At 53.6% G+C, this 16,181-nt stretch overlaps 2 protein-coding genes across 2 annotated transcripts in view; one reads left to right on the top strand and one right to left on the bottom strand.

Annotated features, from left to right (window-relative positions):
• Positions 1 to 5,037, top strand: part of PHF21A (PHD finger protein 21A) — a 268,128-nt gene extending 263,091 nt beyond the window's left edge. Inside the window, exons 17-18 of the mRNA XM_006896738.1 lie at positions 1,897 to 2,000; positions 3,354 to 5,037. Of these exons, the coding sequence (XP_006896800.1) occupies positions 1,897 to 2,000; positions 3,354 to 3,611 (362 nt within the window). The 3' untranslated portion in view covers positions 3,612 to 5,037. The remainder of the gene's footprint in view (positions 1 to 1,896; positions 2,001 to 3,353) is intronic.
• A 3,525-nt stretch (positions 5,038 to 8,562) lies between these two features.
• Positions 8,563 to 13,672, bottom strand: GYLTL1B (glycosyltransferase-like 1B). Its single transcript, XM_006896768.1, has 14 exons — positions 13,513 to 13,672; positions 13,372 to 13,481; positions 13,020 to 13,102; positions 12,725 to 12,848; positions 12,368 to 12,539; positions 12,155 to 12,259; positions 11,691 to 11,803; positions 11,493 to 11,618; positions 11,258 to 11,413; positions 11,002 to 11,162; positions 10,023 to 10,301; positions 9,633 to 9,782; positions 9,358 to 9,553; positions 8,563 to 8,772 (listed from the first exon to the last, which is right to left on the bottom strand). The coding sequence occupies exons 1-14, from the start codon at positions 13,670 to 13,672 to the stop codon at positions 8,563 to 8,565; spliced, it is 2,145 nt and encodes a 714-aa protein (XP_006896830.1).
• Between the last annotated feature and the right edge of the window lie 2,509 nt (positions 13,673 to 16,181).

Genomic DNA, 16,181 nt, shown 5'->3' on the forward strand with positions numbered 1-16,181 from the left:
TATAGATGGTATAGTGTCATGTTAGGTGCTGTTGAGTCAACTGTGACTCACAGCAGCCCATGAACAACAGAGCTCAGCCTCGCCCTGGTGCCATCATCATCATCTCTGATGTGCGTCAGGCCATTGTTCCAGTCACTGTGTCAGTCCATCCTGTCAAAAGTCTTCCTCTCTTCTTATGATCCTCTGTCCTTCCCAGCAGGGTGTTTTTGTTCCAAAGAGTGGACCCTCCTGACAACATATCCAAAATGTGTGACATGAAGTGTCACCATCTCTCTGTCTGAGGAGCACTCTGGTTTTATTTCCTCCAAGACAGATTTGTTTGTGCTTTCTGAAGTCCATGGGGTATTCAGTACTCTTCTCCAATACCGCAATTCAAAGGCATCATTTCTTTGAGCTTCTTTATTCATCGTTCAGCTTTCAGATGCATACAAAGCAGTTGAAAATACAATGGCTTGGATCAGGTGCACCTTAATCTTATACCCTTGCTTATATCCTTGCTCTTTAGCATTTTGCGGAGGTCCTTGACAGGAGATTTTCCCAATGCAGTATATCTTTTTCTTTTTCTAAATAATACCATAAAAATATAAATAATGTTACAGTAAATATGGATATGAGAATATCAGTTTGTGTTACAGCTCTCATTTGGAGGGGATATATATCTCATGATAGGATTACTGGATCAAATATTTCTATTTCCAACTTTCTAGGAAGTGCCAGGCTACTTTCTGTGGTGGTCGCACAATTTTACATTCCTACTGGTGATAGAGTTGCAGGCTTTCCACACCCTCGCCAACGTTTGCTGTTTGACGTCTTACTAAACATTGCTGGTTTTGCTTGAATGAGATGGCACCTCATTGGTTTTCTTTTTGTGACTCTAATAACTCAAGGTGTTGAGCATTTCTTTGTGTGTTTGTTGCCATCTGAATGTCTTCTTTGACATTCTATTCATGTCTGTTCAGTGTCTATTCATGTCCTCTGCCCATTTTGTAAATGGGGTTTTTTTGGTCGTATTTTTTGGGGGGGTTGGAATTTTCTATATATTTTTGAGGTAAGTCTTTCAGATGTATCTTTTTACTTCTTTTGGAGAAGTCTTTTGAGGCACGTAATGATTTGATTTTTAGGAGGACTCAGTAATCTAGTTTATCCTCTGCTAATTACACATTCTCCATTATTTTTGATGCACGTAGCAATTTCCTTTTTAGGAGGTCTCAATCATCTCCATTATTTTTGATCATCTATTTGGACATAGTAGGGCTTCCAAGTTTGCCCTAGTTTTTTGCCTTTTTGATCTATCCCAAGGTTCTTAATCCATCTTGAGTTGGTCTTTTTTATATGGTATGAGATATGGGTCTTATTTCAGTGTTCTGCAAATTGACATCCACTTTTACTAGAACCATTTGTCAAAGAGGCTATCTTTTCCCCACTTGATCGATTTCATTTCTTTGTCAAACATCAGTTGTCCATAGATACAGAAATTTATTTCTGGATTCTCACTTCTGTTAATTTTCATACCTTTCGTTGTATCATAAGCTCTTGTACCAATGAGGGAGTTTTTCTTTTGCTTTTCAAGGAGAGGAGCAAACGGGGCGGGGGGGGGAGGGGTTTGTGCGGGGAGAAGGGTGCAACAATGAATGAATGGAATTCCAAAATCTCTGTAGATGTTCATTGAAATGAAAAATAAACTAAATTAATAAAAAAATGAGAAAAAAAAGCCTGCTTTTAGGGTTTTGTTTTTGCTTGATGCAAGGTAGTATGTGTTTTGTTTTCACATGGAAATTTAAAGTGAGGTGTTTTCTTCAGGAGGAAAAGAGTAGTGTCAGTGGAATCAGGCTCCAACCTCTGTGTGTGTTTTATTGTTAGAAAATATTCCTTTTTTTTTTTCTTTCTTCCTCTCAGCAAAAGAAGAAGAGAAACAGAAGTTACTTAAGTGGAGTTCAGATTTAAAACAAGAACGAGAACAGCTAGAGCAGAAAGTGAAACAGCTCAGCAATTCCATAAGTGTAAGTACACCTCACACCTTCAGTAACACAAACACAGAGCTTTTCAGGACTGTCTCTGGGTGCTACCCATGGTTAAGTGCTCGACACTAACTGAAACACAGCGCTGGAAGCCAGCCCTGGGTCGCTGGTGGTGTGCCTGCACAGACGGATCATCGAGTGCTGGAACTGACTTGGTGACTGCTGGTGTATGATGTAGCAGGACTGGTGGCTCCCGAAGGCCACAGTTTTAGAGGTGTGGCCTTCCATTTAGAGGTGGATCTTGAAATCAGTGGCCAGTGGTACTTTTCCAGACTCTGAAACATCCTCTTGCTTTGATCTGGGAGAGCAGTTTCAGCCTCCAGGTTGAAGAAAGAAAGTGGTTGCCACAAACTGTTCCTAATTTGGATACAGTAGCAGCCTCTGCCTCCACCTACTTGCTCCACTGATGGTGCTTGGGAGGAGTGAAGAGCCTTGCCTGAGGCTGGGTTGCTGCCCGTTAGGTCCCCTCAGGTGGCTGGGTGTCAGGTATCTGACCTGGTGGATCCATCTGTGGGAATCTCCCCCTTCCCTTCCCAGGAGGATCTTCCCTGCCATCCTGGTTTTCTGACCAGTCTGAGGAAGGGGTTCTAGAGACAAGCATCCAGCCCAGCCTTTCCAGGTGTATTAGCAGCAGAAGCAGCTCACAGGCTCAAGGGTAGAAGCACATTTTCATTTGGGTTGAGTCTGTCCCCCTTGCTGGAGTGAGTTGGACTTGGTGGCAGTTGATTGTCGTCCTTTCAGCTCTTCCCTGTACCTGTTCATGCCCAGAGCCTGTGGGTGTGAGCAGCCAGGGCCCTATTCCCTGATAGAAGAGAGCGGCAAGGTCGGGAGCCCCGGGAACAAGGCCTTTCACCGTGCAGAGGGGCTCTCATTTCTGCTCATTAGCATCAGGCAGAAGCCCACCAGAACCTGCCCAAACTGTCTGGATGTCCGCTGCAGGAACCTATTTCATTATTAGTAGTAGTATTTCATTACTTCGGTATTGTAGTTGACTGTGGTAACTTAGTGGTACAATTGCAAGGGCACATGGCTCAGATCCTCAGACTGCAAGACAGGCAGTCTCCTCACGTGCAGTTTACCTACCCCTAAAACCCTGCTGGCGGGTCAGCAGGGAGTCACTCCTGACTCAGCAGCACATCACAGTGGTAATGAGAACTCGGTCTTTTACGTCCTCACATGAGGCACTCACTTGACACTGTCCTTGTGTTTGGGCCTCCTCCCGTCTTGGGCAGTGTGGATCACAGAGAAATCCTTTTGCCCAGGGAGCAAGAGGCGGCCCCTCCCACGGGGCTCGCAGCCTCACAGGCAGGTCATTGCCCTTCTTCTTTGCTGCAGAAATGCATGGAGATGAAGAACACCATCCTGGCCCGGCAGAAGGAAATGCACAGCTCCCTGGAGAAGGTAAAACAGCTGATCCGCCTCATCCATGGCATCGACCTCTCCAAACCCGTAGACTCTGAGGCCACTGTGGGGGCCATCTCCAACGGCCCGGACTACACTCCCCCTGCCAACGCCACCACCTCCACACCGGCCCCGTCCCCCTCCTCCCAGTGCTGCACAGCGAACTGTAACCCAGGGGAAGAGACTAAATAACAGAGCCCCTCGCTGGAAGCCACGGATCCCGGCGGCGCGGAGGAGCGAGATTCTGAAGACTCTAGACAAGCAAAGCCAGATTTCTTCTGGAGAGTACAGAATTCTTTTGGTTCTTTGGTTCCAGAGAGAGAGAAGATGCTTGTGCCAGGTGGCACCAGAGTTTGCCAATTGATCCTTCTTATTCTGTGTGTACATGCAAAGATTGGACCATGTTACATGAAATAGTGCCAGCTGGAGGTTCTTTGCCAGCACCATGCCAAGTGAAATAATATATTTACTCTCTCTATTATACACCAGTGTGTGCCTGCAGCAGCCTCCACAGCCACCATGGGTTTGTTTTTGTTTTGTTGGGTGGGAGCAGGGACGGGCGGAGGGAGGAGAGCAGGTTTCAGATCCTTGTTTGCTGAGCCGTTTGTTTAGGTAGAGAAGACAAGTCCAAAGAGTGTGTGGGCTTTCCTGTTTCTAAACGTTCACTACTATAAAACCAAAAACGGAAATCAAGATTTAACCAACCCCAGTGCCCACGAGAGGTCTGGGGAGGGAGCGGGAGGGGCTTGGGGTGGGAAAGTATATCAAATAAGCAGTATTTAATATTGTCTGGAGTGGGGCAGAGTGCTAGGAGAGACGCACCCCAGGAATAGCCACTCAGTCTCCTCCCAGAGCTCGCCACTCCCCGCCGTGGGCCCCCCCACTCTGAAGCCTTGCCCCACCGCCCCTTCCCTTTGCTGGAGTGGCGTGTCCTGCGGGCTGGCCCACCGGTCCCCTTCCCTCTCCAAGAACAAGCAGAGCAGGGCTGCCGCCCAGGGAGGAAAAGAAGGGTGTGTGTGTCGAGGAAGGAAAAAAGGTGGATCAGTGATTTTACTTGAAAACAAGCTCCATCCCTTTTCTATATTTATATGCAGAGAAGGTCCCGAGCGAAGCAGCACGCGACCCAGGTGTGTGTGAATTGAATGGAGACGTTTCTTTCCGCTTTTTTTTTTAATTATTTTTTTATTTTTGTTTTTGTTCATTTTTCTCAAAACAGAATTTTATTTTGTTGTTCTTTTACTTTTTGGTAACAAAAACTAAACTAAGGAATAGAAAAGCTGTTCTTCAGGCTGACAGTCCAGTCGAGGGTAGCGGAGACCTTGCATGGTAGTGTAGCGTCCTAGTGTCAGTGAGGTCAGTGAGTCTTCGTGAGTCCTGTGTCATCGTTTGGGGCACTGTTTTTTTATGCAAGGGCAAAAATCTTTGTATCTGGGGGGAAAAAAAACAACAACAACTTTTTTTTAAATTAAAAAAGGAAAATAAAAGCTATTGAGGTCTTCCTAGTGTTACTTAAAAATTAAGATCAAGGTAAGAAACATTGTAAAAAAAAATTACAAAAGTGCTATTTGTTTCCTAAAAACAGTGATTTCTATTAAAAAGGTGTCAGAACTGGAGAAAATGCTGTGTAGTTATAATTTTTTAGCACAGAACCTGCTGATCATGATGCCATTTTGCTGTGTTTGTGTCTCAAGACTGGTGGGCTTGACTCCATGGTTTGTGTCCTGCCAAGAGGGCCGCAGCCCCCCATGCAGAAAGGACTGTCCTCTCGTCCAGGTGCAGGGTTCTTGTCTCCTGTCCGGAAGGAGTGCAGATGGTATCAGAGCCCTGCCCGTTGGCTCCTCAGCCCCATAGGTTCTGCTAGAGCAGAAAGGCTGGTGCTTAGACCAGATCTCTTCCTTTGGTGCTGCTCTCGGTCTTTCAGTCACCAGCATTCTGAGTGCCTGGGGACAGCCTGAAGACAAGTGGCAATGACGCTCAGGGGTGCCCTGTGCACCCTGGCCTTGGGGGGGGGGGCAGGGGCAGGCTACTTGCAGCAGCCCATGGTGCTTAGAAAGAACAAAGGGAGGAGCAAGGTGTCTTGAGGGGACAGGGTGTCTTCTGAGACAAAGCCCCAGCATGGCCTGTGTGTCCATCTTGCCTTTGTAGGAGGTCAGAATCTCCAGCCGCTTTCTCTGCCTGTCAGCAGAGATGGAATTCACTCCACTCTGTCCACCCACAAGCTTCCTGGGTGAGCCTAGGCTGGAATCTGTTTGCCTTTGCTTGATCTGTTGTGTGTTATGGCCATTTTCCTTTGTAGAAGACCAGTTCTGAAAGGCTCAGGTCATTTCTGACATCTTGCCTGGTGGGAAATGCACTGTGTCAGACGTACACCCCTGTGGGAGGCCTTTGCCCGGTGCTTGGCCTGGATGCTCCCGGCTCTCCTACAGCAGCTCTCCCAAGTCTGCTCCTCACCCCAGCAGTGGGGGAGTCTAGGGGGCGCAGAGAAGATTCCACTCACTTCCTCTCCATCCACTTAGGCCCCAAGAGACAAAGGTGGGTCCTAAAACAAGAGCAATAAAGGTACTTTGTAGAGAAAAGCATGCCTCATTGATGTTCCAAGACAGAACTAAGACACTAGCTGCCAAGTTAGAGCAGGGGACAGAGAGGAGCTCTTCACCCATTCAGACACGAGGTGCTGTGCCTGGGCAGAGGCCTGGATGAGTTGGAAGAGAAGTTGGCAGTGGTTCAGAGCCCAGCTCTGTGCTGCACGCTTGCCTGTGGGCTCTCCCATTGACTTGTCTGGGCCCATAGAGCGGGCACACAGTACATATCTTTTCTTGAAAGAAATTGGCATGCTGTCAGAGGCCTTTGCAAAAGCAGAGCAGCTCTAGGTTCTCAGGTGAGGAGGGGCTAGGAGCTGACCAGTGTCGTGTGCTGTCCGACTTTGGCTGTGCTAGGACTAGTCAAGATAAGGGTTCTTCCCCCAAGTTCAGAGGGAAGCAATTTTGTGCTTGACTAGTGGCACAGATTACAACCTACAACCCTAACCCCTACTCAGACGTTCTGGCCTCAAATCCAAAATCACTTTTACTACATAGACAAAACACTGGCCACTGTCTGTCTCCTGCTCCTTCCCTGCGTTCCCAGGCCCAGGTTGGTGGTGACCACTTGAGACACACCTCTGTCTCTGATACCCTCCCTCTGGTTGCCTCCAGTTCATTCCTCCGCTGATCTTTCTCAAGTCCCAGAGCTTAGCTTCTCTTTACTGATGTGTCTCAGGAGTCCCAGGGGGCAAAGCAGCCAGAAGATTGGTGGTTTGAACTCCCCCTCCCAGAGGTGCCCTGAGAGGACAGGCGTGGTGACCTGTACCCAGGTCAGCCTTGAAGACCAAGGGTCGCTGTGAGTCAGATAGACTCAGTGGCAGCTCAGCACAGCAGATATCTCTGATACTAGCCAGAGCCTTGAGACAGCTGGAGGAGGAGGAGCAAGTCCGGGACAGGGAAGAGCTGCCCTCAGGGCCCTTCCCGTGGAGTCCCCCTTGTCAGAGTGGATCAGCCGCAGGCTCTGGAGGCAGTGAGCAGTGAGCTCATGTCTCTGTCATCTCTTCCTTCTGGCTGCCTACAGGTTCTTCTTTGTGGAGCCTGCCGAGTCTTGTCCCACCTCCACTGAGCTCACCCAGTCTGTTTCCTCTTTAGCCGGCCCTTTGAGGCAAGCCTGTTGGTTGTACCTGGCACAGACCCAGCTTGGGGCTGCCCCTCTGGGGCCTCCCCCTGTGGGTCTGGCTTCTAGGACCAGTGACTCTGCCACTGGTGCCCTCCGGCTGCACCATCCAGTGCCCACTTTCCCTCCAGGGCTGCTCTCTGCCCTGCTGCTTGGCCCGCTCTGAAGTTTCTTGGCTCTGGCCCAGCAGGCTGTGCTGGTGGGTTTGTTCACAGCTCTTTGGGCCCAGCGCCTTCCTCCACTGCTGTCCAGGAGGAAGGGAGCCCACGTTGCCATCATCTCTGCAGCCGTCTCTCTGATACTTTTGCTTGGGGGCCACATCCCTACACCCCAACTCACTGGTATACCAAGTGGTTTATCCCTTTACTCCCTTTTAGGATCTGGTCTCTCATCTAGTGAAAGCGCTTAATAAGGAGGTTTTTTAGGTTGCAGATTTCCAGGCCCTGGGGCTCCAAATGAGGTTCATGTTGGATGAGGCAGTTTAGCTCTGAGTAAAACCCGCCTGGGCCTCACTCCACCCGTCTCAGCCGGGCACCCTTTTCAGGAAACAGGAATCTCAATCTCACCCAGACTTAACAGCCTGTCCCCAGTGTCAGCTCCTCTGCCAAGAGTGGGGGGCCCCTGGGAAGACTTCCTACTGGCCTTCCCACTAGCTTAAGTAGGGAGTCCCTTCCAGAGAGCCAGGGTGAGAACTCTTAAAAAATATTTCTGGTCCAGGGAGGGCAGGCTCACAGATTTCATTAGACACCTGTTCACTTAGCCTTTCGTCCTTGGAGGATGCCACCCTCACCCCAGCAGCCTTCGGACCCCAAGCCGTCCGCCCAGTGTTCGTCCTCAGCCAGGGTCCAGTCAGGCAGGGCAGGATGGGCGGGCGGGTCAGCCAGCCCCAACCCTGTCTCTTGTCCATGCCCTTTGTGATTTCAGTCTTGGTAGAACTTGTATTTGGAGTTTTGTGCTTCAAAGTTTTTTGGTTTTGTTTGGTTTTTGTTTTGAGGGGGTGGGGGGGTACAGAGCAGCTGATCAATTTGTATTTATTTATTTTAACATTTTACTAAATAAAGCCAAATAAAGTCTTTCGGCCTCCTGGTTTTGGGTTTGCGGCAGGGGAGGGTGGAAGGGATGACTCCGTGCTGCTGCCCTTCTATAACTGAAGCCAAGGCGCCCTGAGCCCAAGAGCAACACCAGAGGAATTTTCTAAAACTTTAATTATAAAAAGGAGGTATAGCAAGTTGAGATGGGGATCCAGCCCCAAACTGGCTGCGGTAGGCAGAGGCTAGACCTCAGTTGGCAAGTAACAGCCGGGGAGAACCCCAGGACAGGCCCCCCAGCCTGTCCCACAGACCTTAAATAAATAGCACATAATGGCAGCAGTTGGGGGCAGAGGCTGCTCCCCTGTGTCCAGTGTGTGTGACTAGGCAGGTAGGGTTGCACAGCCCCAGGCAGGTCACGTAGAGTCCTGGGGCCGCTGTAGGGCAGTGAGGTATTTGAGGGCGCCAGCCCCATAGCTGCGGGACAGGTCCTGGTGGAATTCATCCTTGAGGGCCTGCAGGCAGTCTCTGTAGGCAGAGCTGGAGCGGAAGCGGGAGATGTCAAGGCTTGGGGCGTGGGGCATGTGGATCATGAAGGCCTCAGGCAGCACCAGGAACTCATACTCCTATGGGCGGGGCAGGGGGGGAAGGAGGGCTGGGCAAAATCCCCTCAAGCCAAAACAGGCCCTCCAGCAAAGGATAGTGGACTCCTGACTGCACTGGGTTACTGAGGCTGTAAATCTTTCAGAAATGAGATCACTTCCTCTTTCTCCCTGTTGCAGCTGGTAGATTCGAACCACCAATCTTTCAGTTAGCAGCCCAGTGTTTAGCACTCTCTGCCAACACTCTAACAGAATTTTCTAAGACTCTCCTCTGTGGGGTGCTGTACCCCAAGGAGATGGAGTGAGTTTCCTGCACCCACCCACTTACCTCTGTTGATCTAGACTGCCCATTTTGATGGTGGATTTGAACTCCCTACCTTTCAGTTCTGGTGGCCTAGTTAGTAACAAATTGCACCATTAACTCAAAGGCATATAGTTTGAATCCACCATCTGCTCCATAGGAGAAAGATGGGCATCTCCTCCTGTAGGTTTTAGTGCCTCTGAAAAGGCACCGCAGAGTCAGCAGTAGGTCACTTCTGACTCACAGGTCCACAGCCACCTTTTGGCCAGCAGCCCCCGCCTGTAACATCCAGTAGGTACCCCCCTCACCTGTGCATCCAGCTCCACAATGTGGGCCACCTTATTCCAGCCGAAGCCCACAAAGCGGGTGTCATAGTGGGGACAGTTCCTCGGCACCACCACGTAAGGCTCGTAGTCCGCTGCCCACTGCACTCGGTATGGGACCTTAGCCTCCCGCCATCGGGCATAGTCTGTGGGCGCATGACCCTGGGGCCACACGTGGGACCTGTGGCGTGGGAAAGGTGAGGAGCTGAGGGTCTTGGGGGCCGCTGTGGGGAACAGCTAGCTGAGCAGGGGTCTCCTACCTGAAGGTGTAGAGCGAGCCTACATCCAGCAGGGCGAGCAGTTCAGACTTGGAAGCCGGGAAGTTGAGGCGGTAGTGTGGGCTCTCGAACGCTGGCACCACCAGCGCCACCTTGTGCTGCCCGCCCAGCTCCAGCGGACTGATGGAAGCCCTGGGGAGGCAGCGTCCTGCGCTGGGCCAGCGGGTCTGGAGCTTGTTACCAGCCACAGAGCCTCTCCTCCACAGAACACCTCACCGTCCAGTACAAGACCGGCTTTGTAAGGCATCCAGAAAAACTCAAATACCCTACTTTACAGAAAGGCCCAGGGACATCCACTCCTGAGGTCCGGAGCAGGGTGAGCCCACCCGTCGACACCCACCCCACTCGCTCTCTCTTCCTCCCCAGGCCTACCTGAGGTCGTGATAGAGGGAGTAGCAAGGCAGGAAGTCAATGTCGCTGAGGAAGACGTGGGACGTGAGGGCCTGGGCCAAGGCCACGTTCCGAAGATGGTTAACAGGGTAGAGGGGACCCTCACGGTACACCACGTGGTAGGCCACATTGCGGCGGGCAGAGAGCACCGCCGAGGTCTCCACGAAACGCAGGAACTGCTGGGCCTCTGCGTCTGTCAGGTACAAGGCCAAGCTCATGGGTCCTGGCCAGTGGCTGCACAGGGCTTCCAGCATCTGCAGCCTGGGGCGAGGGGGGTGGTCAGCCCAGCTCAGCCCATCTCGCCCAGGAGCCTAGGGAGGGCAGGCAGCCTTCCCCAAAGCCAGCTGCTACGGGCACCCTCCCTCAGGTGACTGGCCGTCTGCCAAGCACCAGAACAGCCAGGCCTGGCTTCCTCTTCGCAACAACTCTACAAGGTGGGTGCTTTCTCATCCAGAAGAGGTAGCAGAGGACCAGAGATAGTAAGACTTGCCCTGTGAGTACAGTGGGTTAAGTGCTGAGCTACTACAAAGTTGGTGGTTCGAACCCACCAGCCGCTCTGCAGAAGATGAGATGGAATGCTTCTCTTAAGATCTGTAGCCTAGGGGAGCTGCAACTACAATCCCAGAGGCACATGGTTCGAATCCACCAGATGCTCTGCCGGGGAAGGAGGAACAATCTCCTGTACCAGTCAGATCTGGTTTGACAGTACACTCACACAAAAATAATAAAATTTAAAAAAAAAAAAAAAGATCTGTAGCCTTGAGCATCCCGTGATACAGCTCTACCCTGTCCTGTAGGGTCAACTGTGAGTATCAACTTGATGGGGACTTAGGGTTCCATGGTCCCATGGCTATTGATGGACACACCCAAGCTCCTTCCACCATATCCTTTGTCTCCAGCTTCAGGGCTCCCACCACCTCAGGCGTGACAGCTCTCCCCGTTCCCATGCAAGGGTGCTCACCGGTCCATGGAGAGCTGGGCCACCAGGGTGACATCATGGAGCTGGGGTGACGGCAGTTCGAAGGGCAAGAAGGTGAGGTGCACACGGGGCACGGTGAGGCGCTGCTGCTGGAACTCAAAGCAGGCATCGTCCTCATCCAGTTGTGCCAGGGTTCGCTGCAGCTGCGCGAGGAGGAAGACCAGGGCTCAGGCAGGAGGACGTGTCCCCAGGACAAGGCAGTGGCCTCCCGCAGCCCAGAGCAGGAGCACCGTCTCACCTGCTCAGCCCGCGGTGGCAGCTGGCTGGGGCACCCGAAAAGTTCCCTCCGCAACAGGTTGCCGTCATACTCCAGGAAGGTCAGGTGGAGGTTGCGGAAGAATTCCGCGTGCTTGTTCTTCACCCGAAGTTTCTTTGGTGAGTTCCAGTGGATTGCCTGGGAACAAGGAGGGTGTCGGTAGGGCAGGGGGTGTGGTGAGCCCCCAGCCTTCCCCTCTCAACCTGGCCCCGCTCACCTTGAGGTCGGATGCCTCAGAGTAGCAGTTCTCAGCCAGCGTGTGGTCTGACAGCTGCACGTTCCAGATGCAGGGCAGGAGCAGCACCAGCCCGGGGTCCTCCTTGATTATGGAGTTGAAGATGTCCTGGGCAGGGATGGCCGTTACACGTCTGTCCCTCCACCTGCCCCCACCACCCACACAAAGGCTCCCCCAGACCTGGTCAGCCAGAGAGGTGGAGGACAGGGTGAGAAGCTGCCGCCTCGTCATCACCTTCCACGTCTGCATCCAGCCAATCTGCCGCAGCCGGTCCAGCCGCAGAAGGATGACGCCTGCAGGAGGTGTGGAGAGGGGTCTTGATGGCTCTCCAGAATGTTCCTTTTATTTTTTCACTTACACTGGTATTCTTTGCCCTTTCAGACATGAGTACATTGCCCTTCTTGGGACTGAAGTGGAAGGACTTAAGCTGGCATCTTGGAACCAGTGATCCTAAGGTTGGTAAAATCACCCTCATTTAACAGATGAGAGAAACTGAGGCATGGGGGGAACAAGCAGTGTGGCCAAAGTCATGCAGTATGTGGAGTCATGGCTGTTCATCCGGTGCATTTTTCACATTTTTCTTAGGGATTAGGAAGCTCCTAAAGCAAGCCCACCCATCTTACTTGTGCCCACCACTGTCCCACCTGTGTTAAAACCCCGGCCCAGGGCCGGCCAGGGCTTGTGGTTCTTCCAGAGGTTGCCCAGGTACCAGTCACTCTGGTTCTCCACGAGGCCAATCACCTGCTTGTCTGGGAAAGGAAGACCAAGGACAGTGCCTCAGGCTGTCACAGGACTCGCAGAGGGGGCCGGGCAGTCAAGGAGGAGGGCTGGCTGGGGCGGGGCCCTAGCCCTCTCACCAGAAAAATGAGCAAAGAATGCCCAGAGCTCAGCGATGTCAGAGGCAAAGGTGACGTCCGTGTCAAGGACAAGGACACGGGTCAGGTCAGGGGGCAGGATGTCAGGCAGCACTAGCTTCAGGAGCCCATAGATGCCAGAGTAGTGCGTGTTGGGGATCCAGGAGACCTGGTGCTGCAGGGTGAAGGCAGGCCATGGGGTGAGCATGGACACACTTGGGGGAGTCAGTGGGAGAAAGCACAGCCCAAGTGGAGCAACGTTTCAGCAAGTGTGATGGAAAGGGGTGGGAAGGTCCCATGCAGCTCTGACCCCCTACCCCCCCAGGAAGGAGGAGGAGAGCTGAGAGTTGGGGTTCGTGCCTGGAACCTGTCGGCATCATAGAAGCTGACCCGGAGGGCAGGCACCATCCACGTGTTGAAGAGTGTCTCCAGGATGTTTCTGGCCACTGTGTCCGTCACCAAGTGGAGGTGCAGCGGGTTTTTCCTGGAGGTGACAGGGAAGAAGGTCTGAGGGGTCCAGCAGCACCCTCTTCTGAAGAGCTTGTCCATCCACAACCCCCCCCAAAGGACAGACAGGAAACTGTCCCCACGTTGCAGATGGGGAAGCAAGGACGAGACTTGTCTCCGGCTAACCTCCCCGGAAACCTGGGCGTACCTGTAGAATAGCAGGGACTTCATCAGGGTGACAACATCTCGGCTGGAGTTATAGCCTGCACACACGACGGCCACATGCAGAAGCTGGGGAGTGGACACGGGAGTCAGCAGCTGTCCGTGTGCCCCAGCAGAGTGAGGCGTCATTTAGCTGCTCGGGCGGCGAGGCAGGGGCCCACCCACTTCATTTCACAGTTGGGGAAACTAAGGCTTGAAGCAGGAGAGGTCAGTCGCGACACTTCTCCAGCTGGTCAATGCCCAAGCAGCCGCCAGATGCTGTCATTCCCACAGTGGCCAGGCTGAGCCCAGCTGGCGGGGCTGGGGGCGCGGTGTCCGCGCTGTCCTCGCCCACCTACCTCGCATTTGCGCAGCAGCGACCGCAGCGGGACGCAGGCCGAGCGGTTGTGGTCCCAGCGCAGGTCTCCGTCGAGCGCAGCAGGGCCCCGCGGCCGCCCATCTGGGGGGGGACACGTGGCGTTAGCGGGCAGGGCAGCGCCCCCGCGGCCCTCGCTGCACCCCCGCGGCCCCCGCTCGCCCTCCCCGAGCTCGGCGCTCACCCTCCAGGTCCCCGCCGAACAGGAAGAAGCCGAGCAGCAGCAGCAGCAGCAGCAGCAGCGCCGCGGCCCCCAGTGCCCGGGGGCGCCCTCGGGGCAGCATGGCGACCGGCAGGGGGCTCCACGCCCCGAGCGCTTCCCCTGGCTCCGGCGCCGGGGGCCTGGGGGGCGGCCGGGCCAGATCCGTCCTGGACGGCAGGCCCCGACGACCCTGCGCCCGCGCTGCGCCGCCACCCTCACCTGCGGCCCCGGCCCGCGCCAGCCCTCGGGGTGCGGGGAGGGGGCGAGGCGACGGCCCGCCAGTCGCAGCCCCGCCCCCGACCTGGGCTCAGGTTTCACCTCCGCTGGGCTGTGCCCGAAGGGGCGGGGAGACCCCGGGGCCCGGCCCCGCCCCGCCTGAGCAGCGGGCCTCACCCCCTCCCGGGAGGAACCGGGCAACACCCCCGTCTGGGCTGAGCCTCCCACCTAGATGGTGGGGGGAGCCACTACTGGGGCGTCCCAGTCCCCGTAACCTGCACTCGAGCGCATCCCCCTCTTCCCAGCTCCGACCCGTGACCCTAGGCTGGGATCAAAGGGCCGGGGCTGAGGGGGAGGGGCTGGAATGCAGGGGTCGCGAGCACCTGCTCAGGGGCCAGGAGGAGGGGCCAATCTGGACCTGCCCTCCCGACGTGCGGAACACCTGGAGCCCCCGCCCCCCAGCCCAGGTGGCCCGCCGGGACAAAGAGGCCTTGTGAAGCCTTGAAGGTCGCCTGGAGCTAGCCAGGGCCCCCCCCTAACGTGTACAACCGGCCGCGCAGCTGGGGATCCTTCTTCTTTGTCGAGACTGGCCCGGCGCCCTCGCCCCTCGCGTTCTAGAGCAGGCCCGAGGGTCACCTCTTGCCCTGGGGCGGGAGAGGGGCTGGTGGAAGCTTTGGACCGTGAACCAGAACAGCGACGGCTGACTGAGCGCTGCTTCTGTGCCAGGCTCTGAGCTCAGGGTTGGCCATGCTTCCTCTCAGTTAAATTTCACAGCTGGCTAAGGACACAGGGACCTCTCCCCAGAGGGTGAAAGTGACCTCTCTGACCCTCAACTTTTGCAGTCACAGGTGTCCCCTCTGTTATGGGCTGGGCCGTGTCTCCCCAAAACATATGTTGGAAATTCTAATTCCTACCCACCCGTGTGGAACAGGGAGCTCCGATGGTTTAGAGGCTAGGAGTTGTGCCGCCAACTCAAGGCACGCCTTCGAATCTGGGTGTCAAAGGCCAGCAGTTTGAGTCCGGGAGAAAGATGGGCAGTCTCCTCCCATGCTGTTTACTGATGGTGGTGGTTGTTGTTGTTATTAGATATGACTCATAGCGACCTTATGAACACAGACCTGGTCTTTGCCCTAGCCTGTGCCGTCCTCATCATCTCTGCCACACTTGAACCCATTGCTGCAGTCACTGTATCACTCCATGTTATTAGCGTTCTCTATCTCCTTCACTGACCCTCCATCTTTCCAAGCATGATGTCACTGTCCCAGAAATAGCTTCTCCTGGCGCTAGTATGAGAGGGGAGGCTTCATCCTCTACCTCCGAGGAGCATTCTGGCTTCACTTTCTCCAAGATATATCTTGGCAGTTCGTTACTGAGGGTCAGCTGTGAGTATTTTAGCTGAAGGTATATTACAGTAACAACCTCTGTGATTATAATCCGTTTTGGAAATGGCTAGTCTTTGTTGTGGTAAAACTCGATAGCCTTGTAAGGGTGTGTTTTAAGCCAAGTCACCTTTAAGATACAGAAAGAACAGATTAGGTTAGACAGGGAAGCCAGCAGAGAAGGGGGCGACAGAGACGTCAAATCACATCAAGATCACCAGGGAACTGAAGCTCCTTTTAAAACAAGGACCTTCCCTTTGAGCCAGCACCCTGTTCTTAGATGTCTAGCTTCCTAAACCGAGAAAAAATAAATCTCTGTTTGTTGAAACCATCACTTGGGTTTTTTTCTGCGATAGCTGCGCTGGGTAACTAGAAAGCCCTCTTCCACCGTGCAGACAAGGTCTTCTTGCCCCTTTAGGATTCCTTGCTCTGGAACTTGGCCTTGACTGTCCTTCTTGGAATCCGTGTGTTTATCTGCTTCCTGGCTCCAGTCACTATCTGATCTACTGCTTACTATTTATCACCCTAGAGAATTAAGCTGCTTTGGAGACCGAGTTCTGTCCATTTGGTCACAGTGCCCAAGCAGGGTCTAGCACTTACCAAGCGCTCTGTCAATGTGTTGAAAGTGAAGTCAGTTGGGGACACGGACAGTTGCCTTTCATCTAACTTTTGGCTGTAAAATTGAGGGCCTTAGAGGCCTCAAAGAGAATGTGGATGGACAGCCTAACTTGACACCCCAAGACTCCTCTTTGAGGCTGGATGCCTTTCTCTGGGAGAAGGGGCCTTCCAGGAGGGTCCGACTCTGTGCTTCTGGAGGCCAGGGGTAATGGTTGCTATGGAAACGGAGAGCCTCTCTTTGTGTATCTAGGAGTTGGGAGGAGATGGGGACTTGAAGGAGGGGGGCAGATACACAGGAATCCGAGCTTTGACTCTCGAATACCCTGGCTCCTCATTTCCAGCCTGAGGCTGGAGCAGGGTAGGAGGGTGCCTCCCTGA

Source organism: Elephantulus edwardii, unplaced genomic scaffold (genome assembly GCF_000299155.1).
Source record: "Elephantulus edwardii isolate Elephantulus edwardi_28Jun2011 unplaced genomic scaffold, EleEdw1.0 scaffold00189, whole genome shotgun sequence".
NCBI lineage: Eukaryota > Metazoa > Chordata > Mammalia > Macroscelidea > Macroscelididae > Elephantulus > Elephantulus edwardii.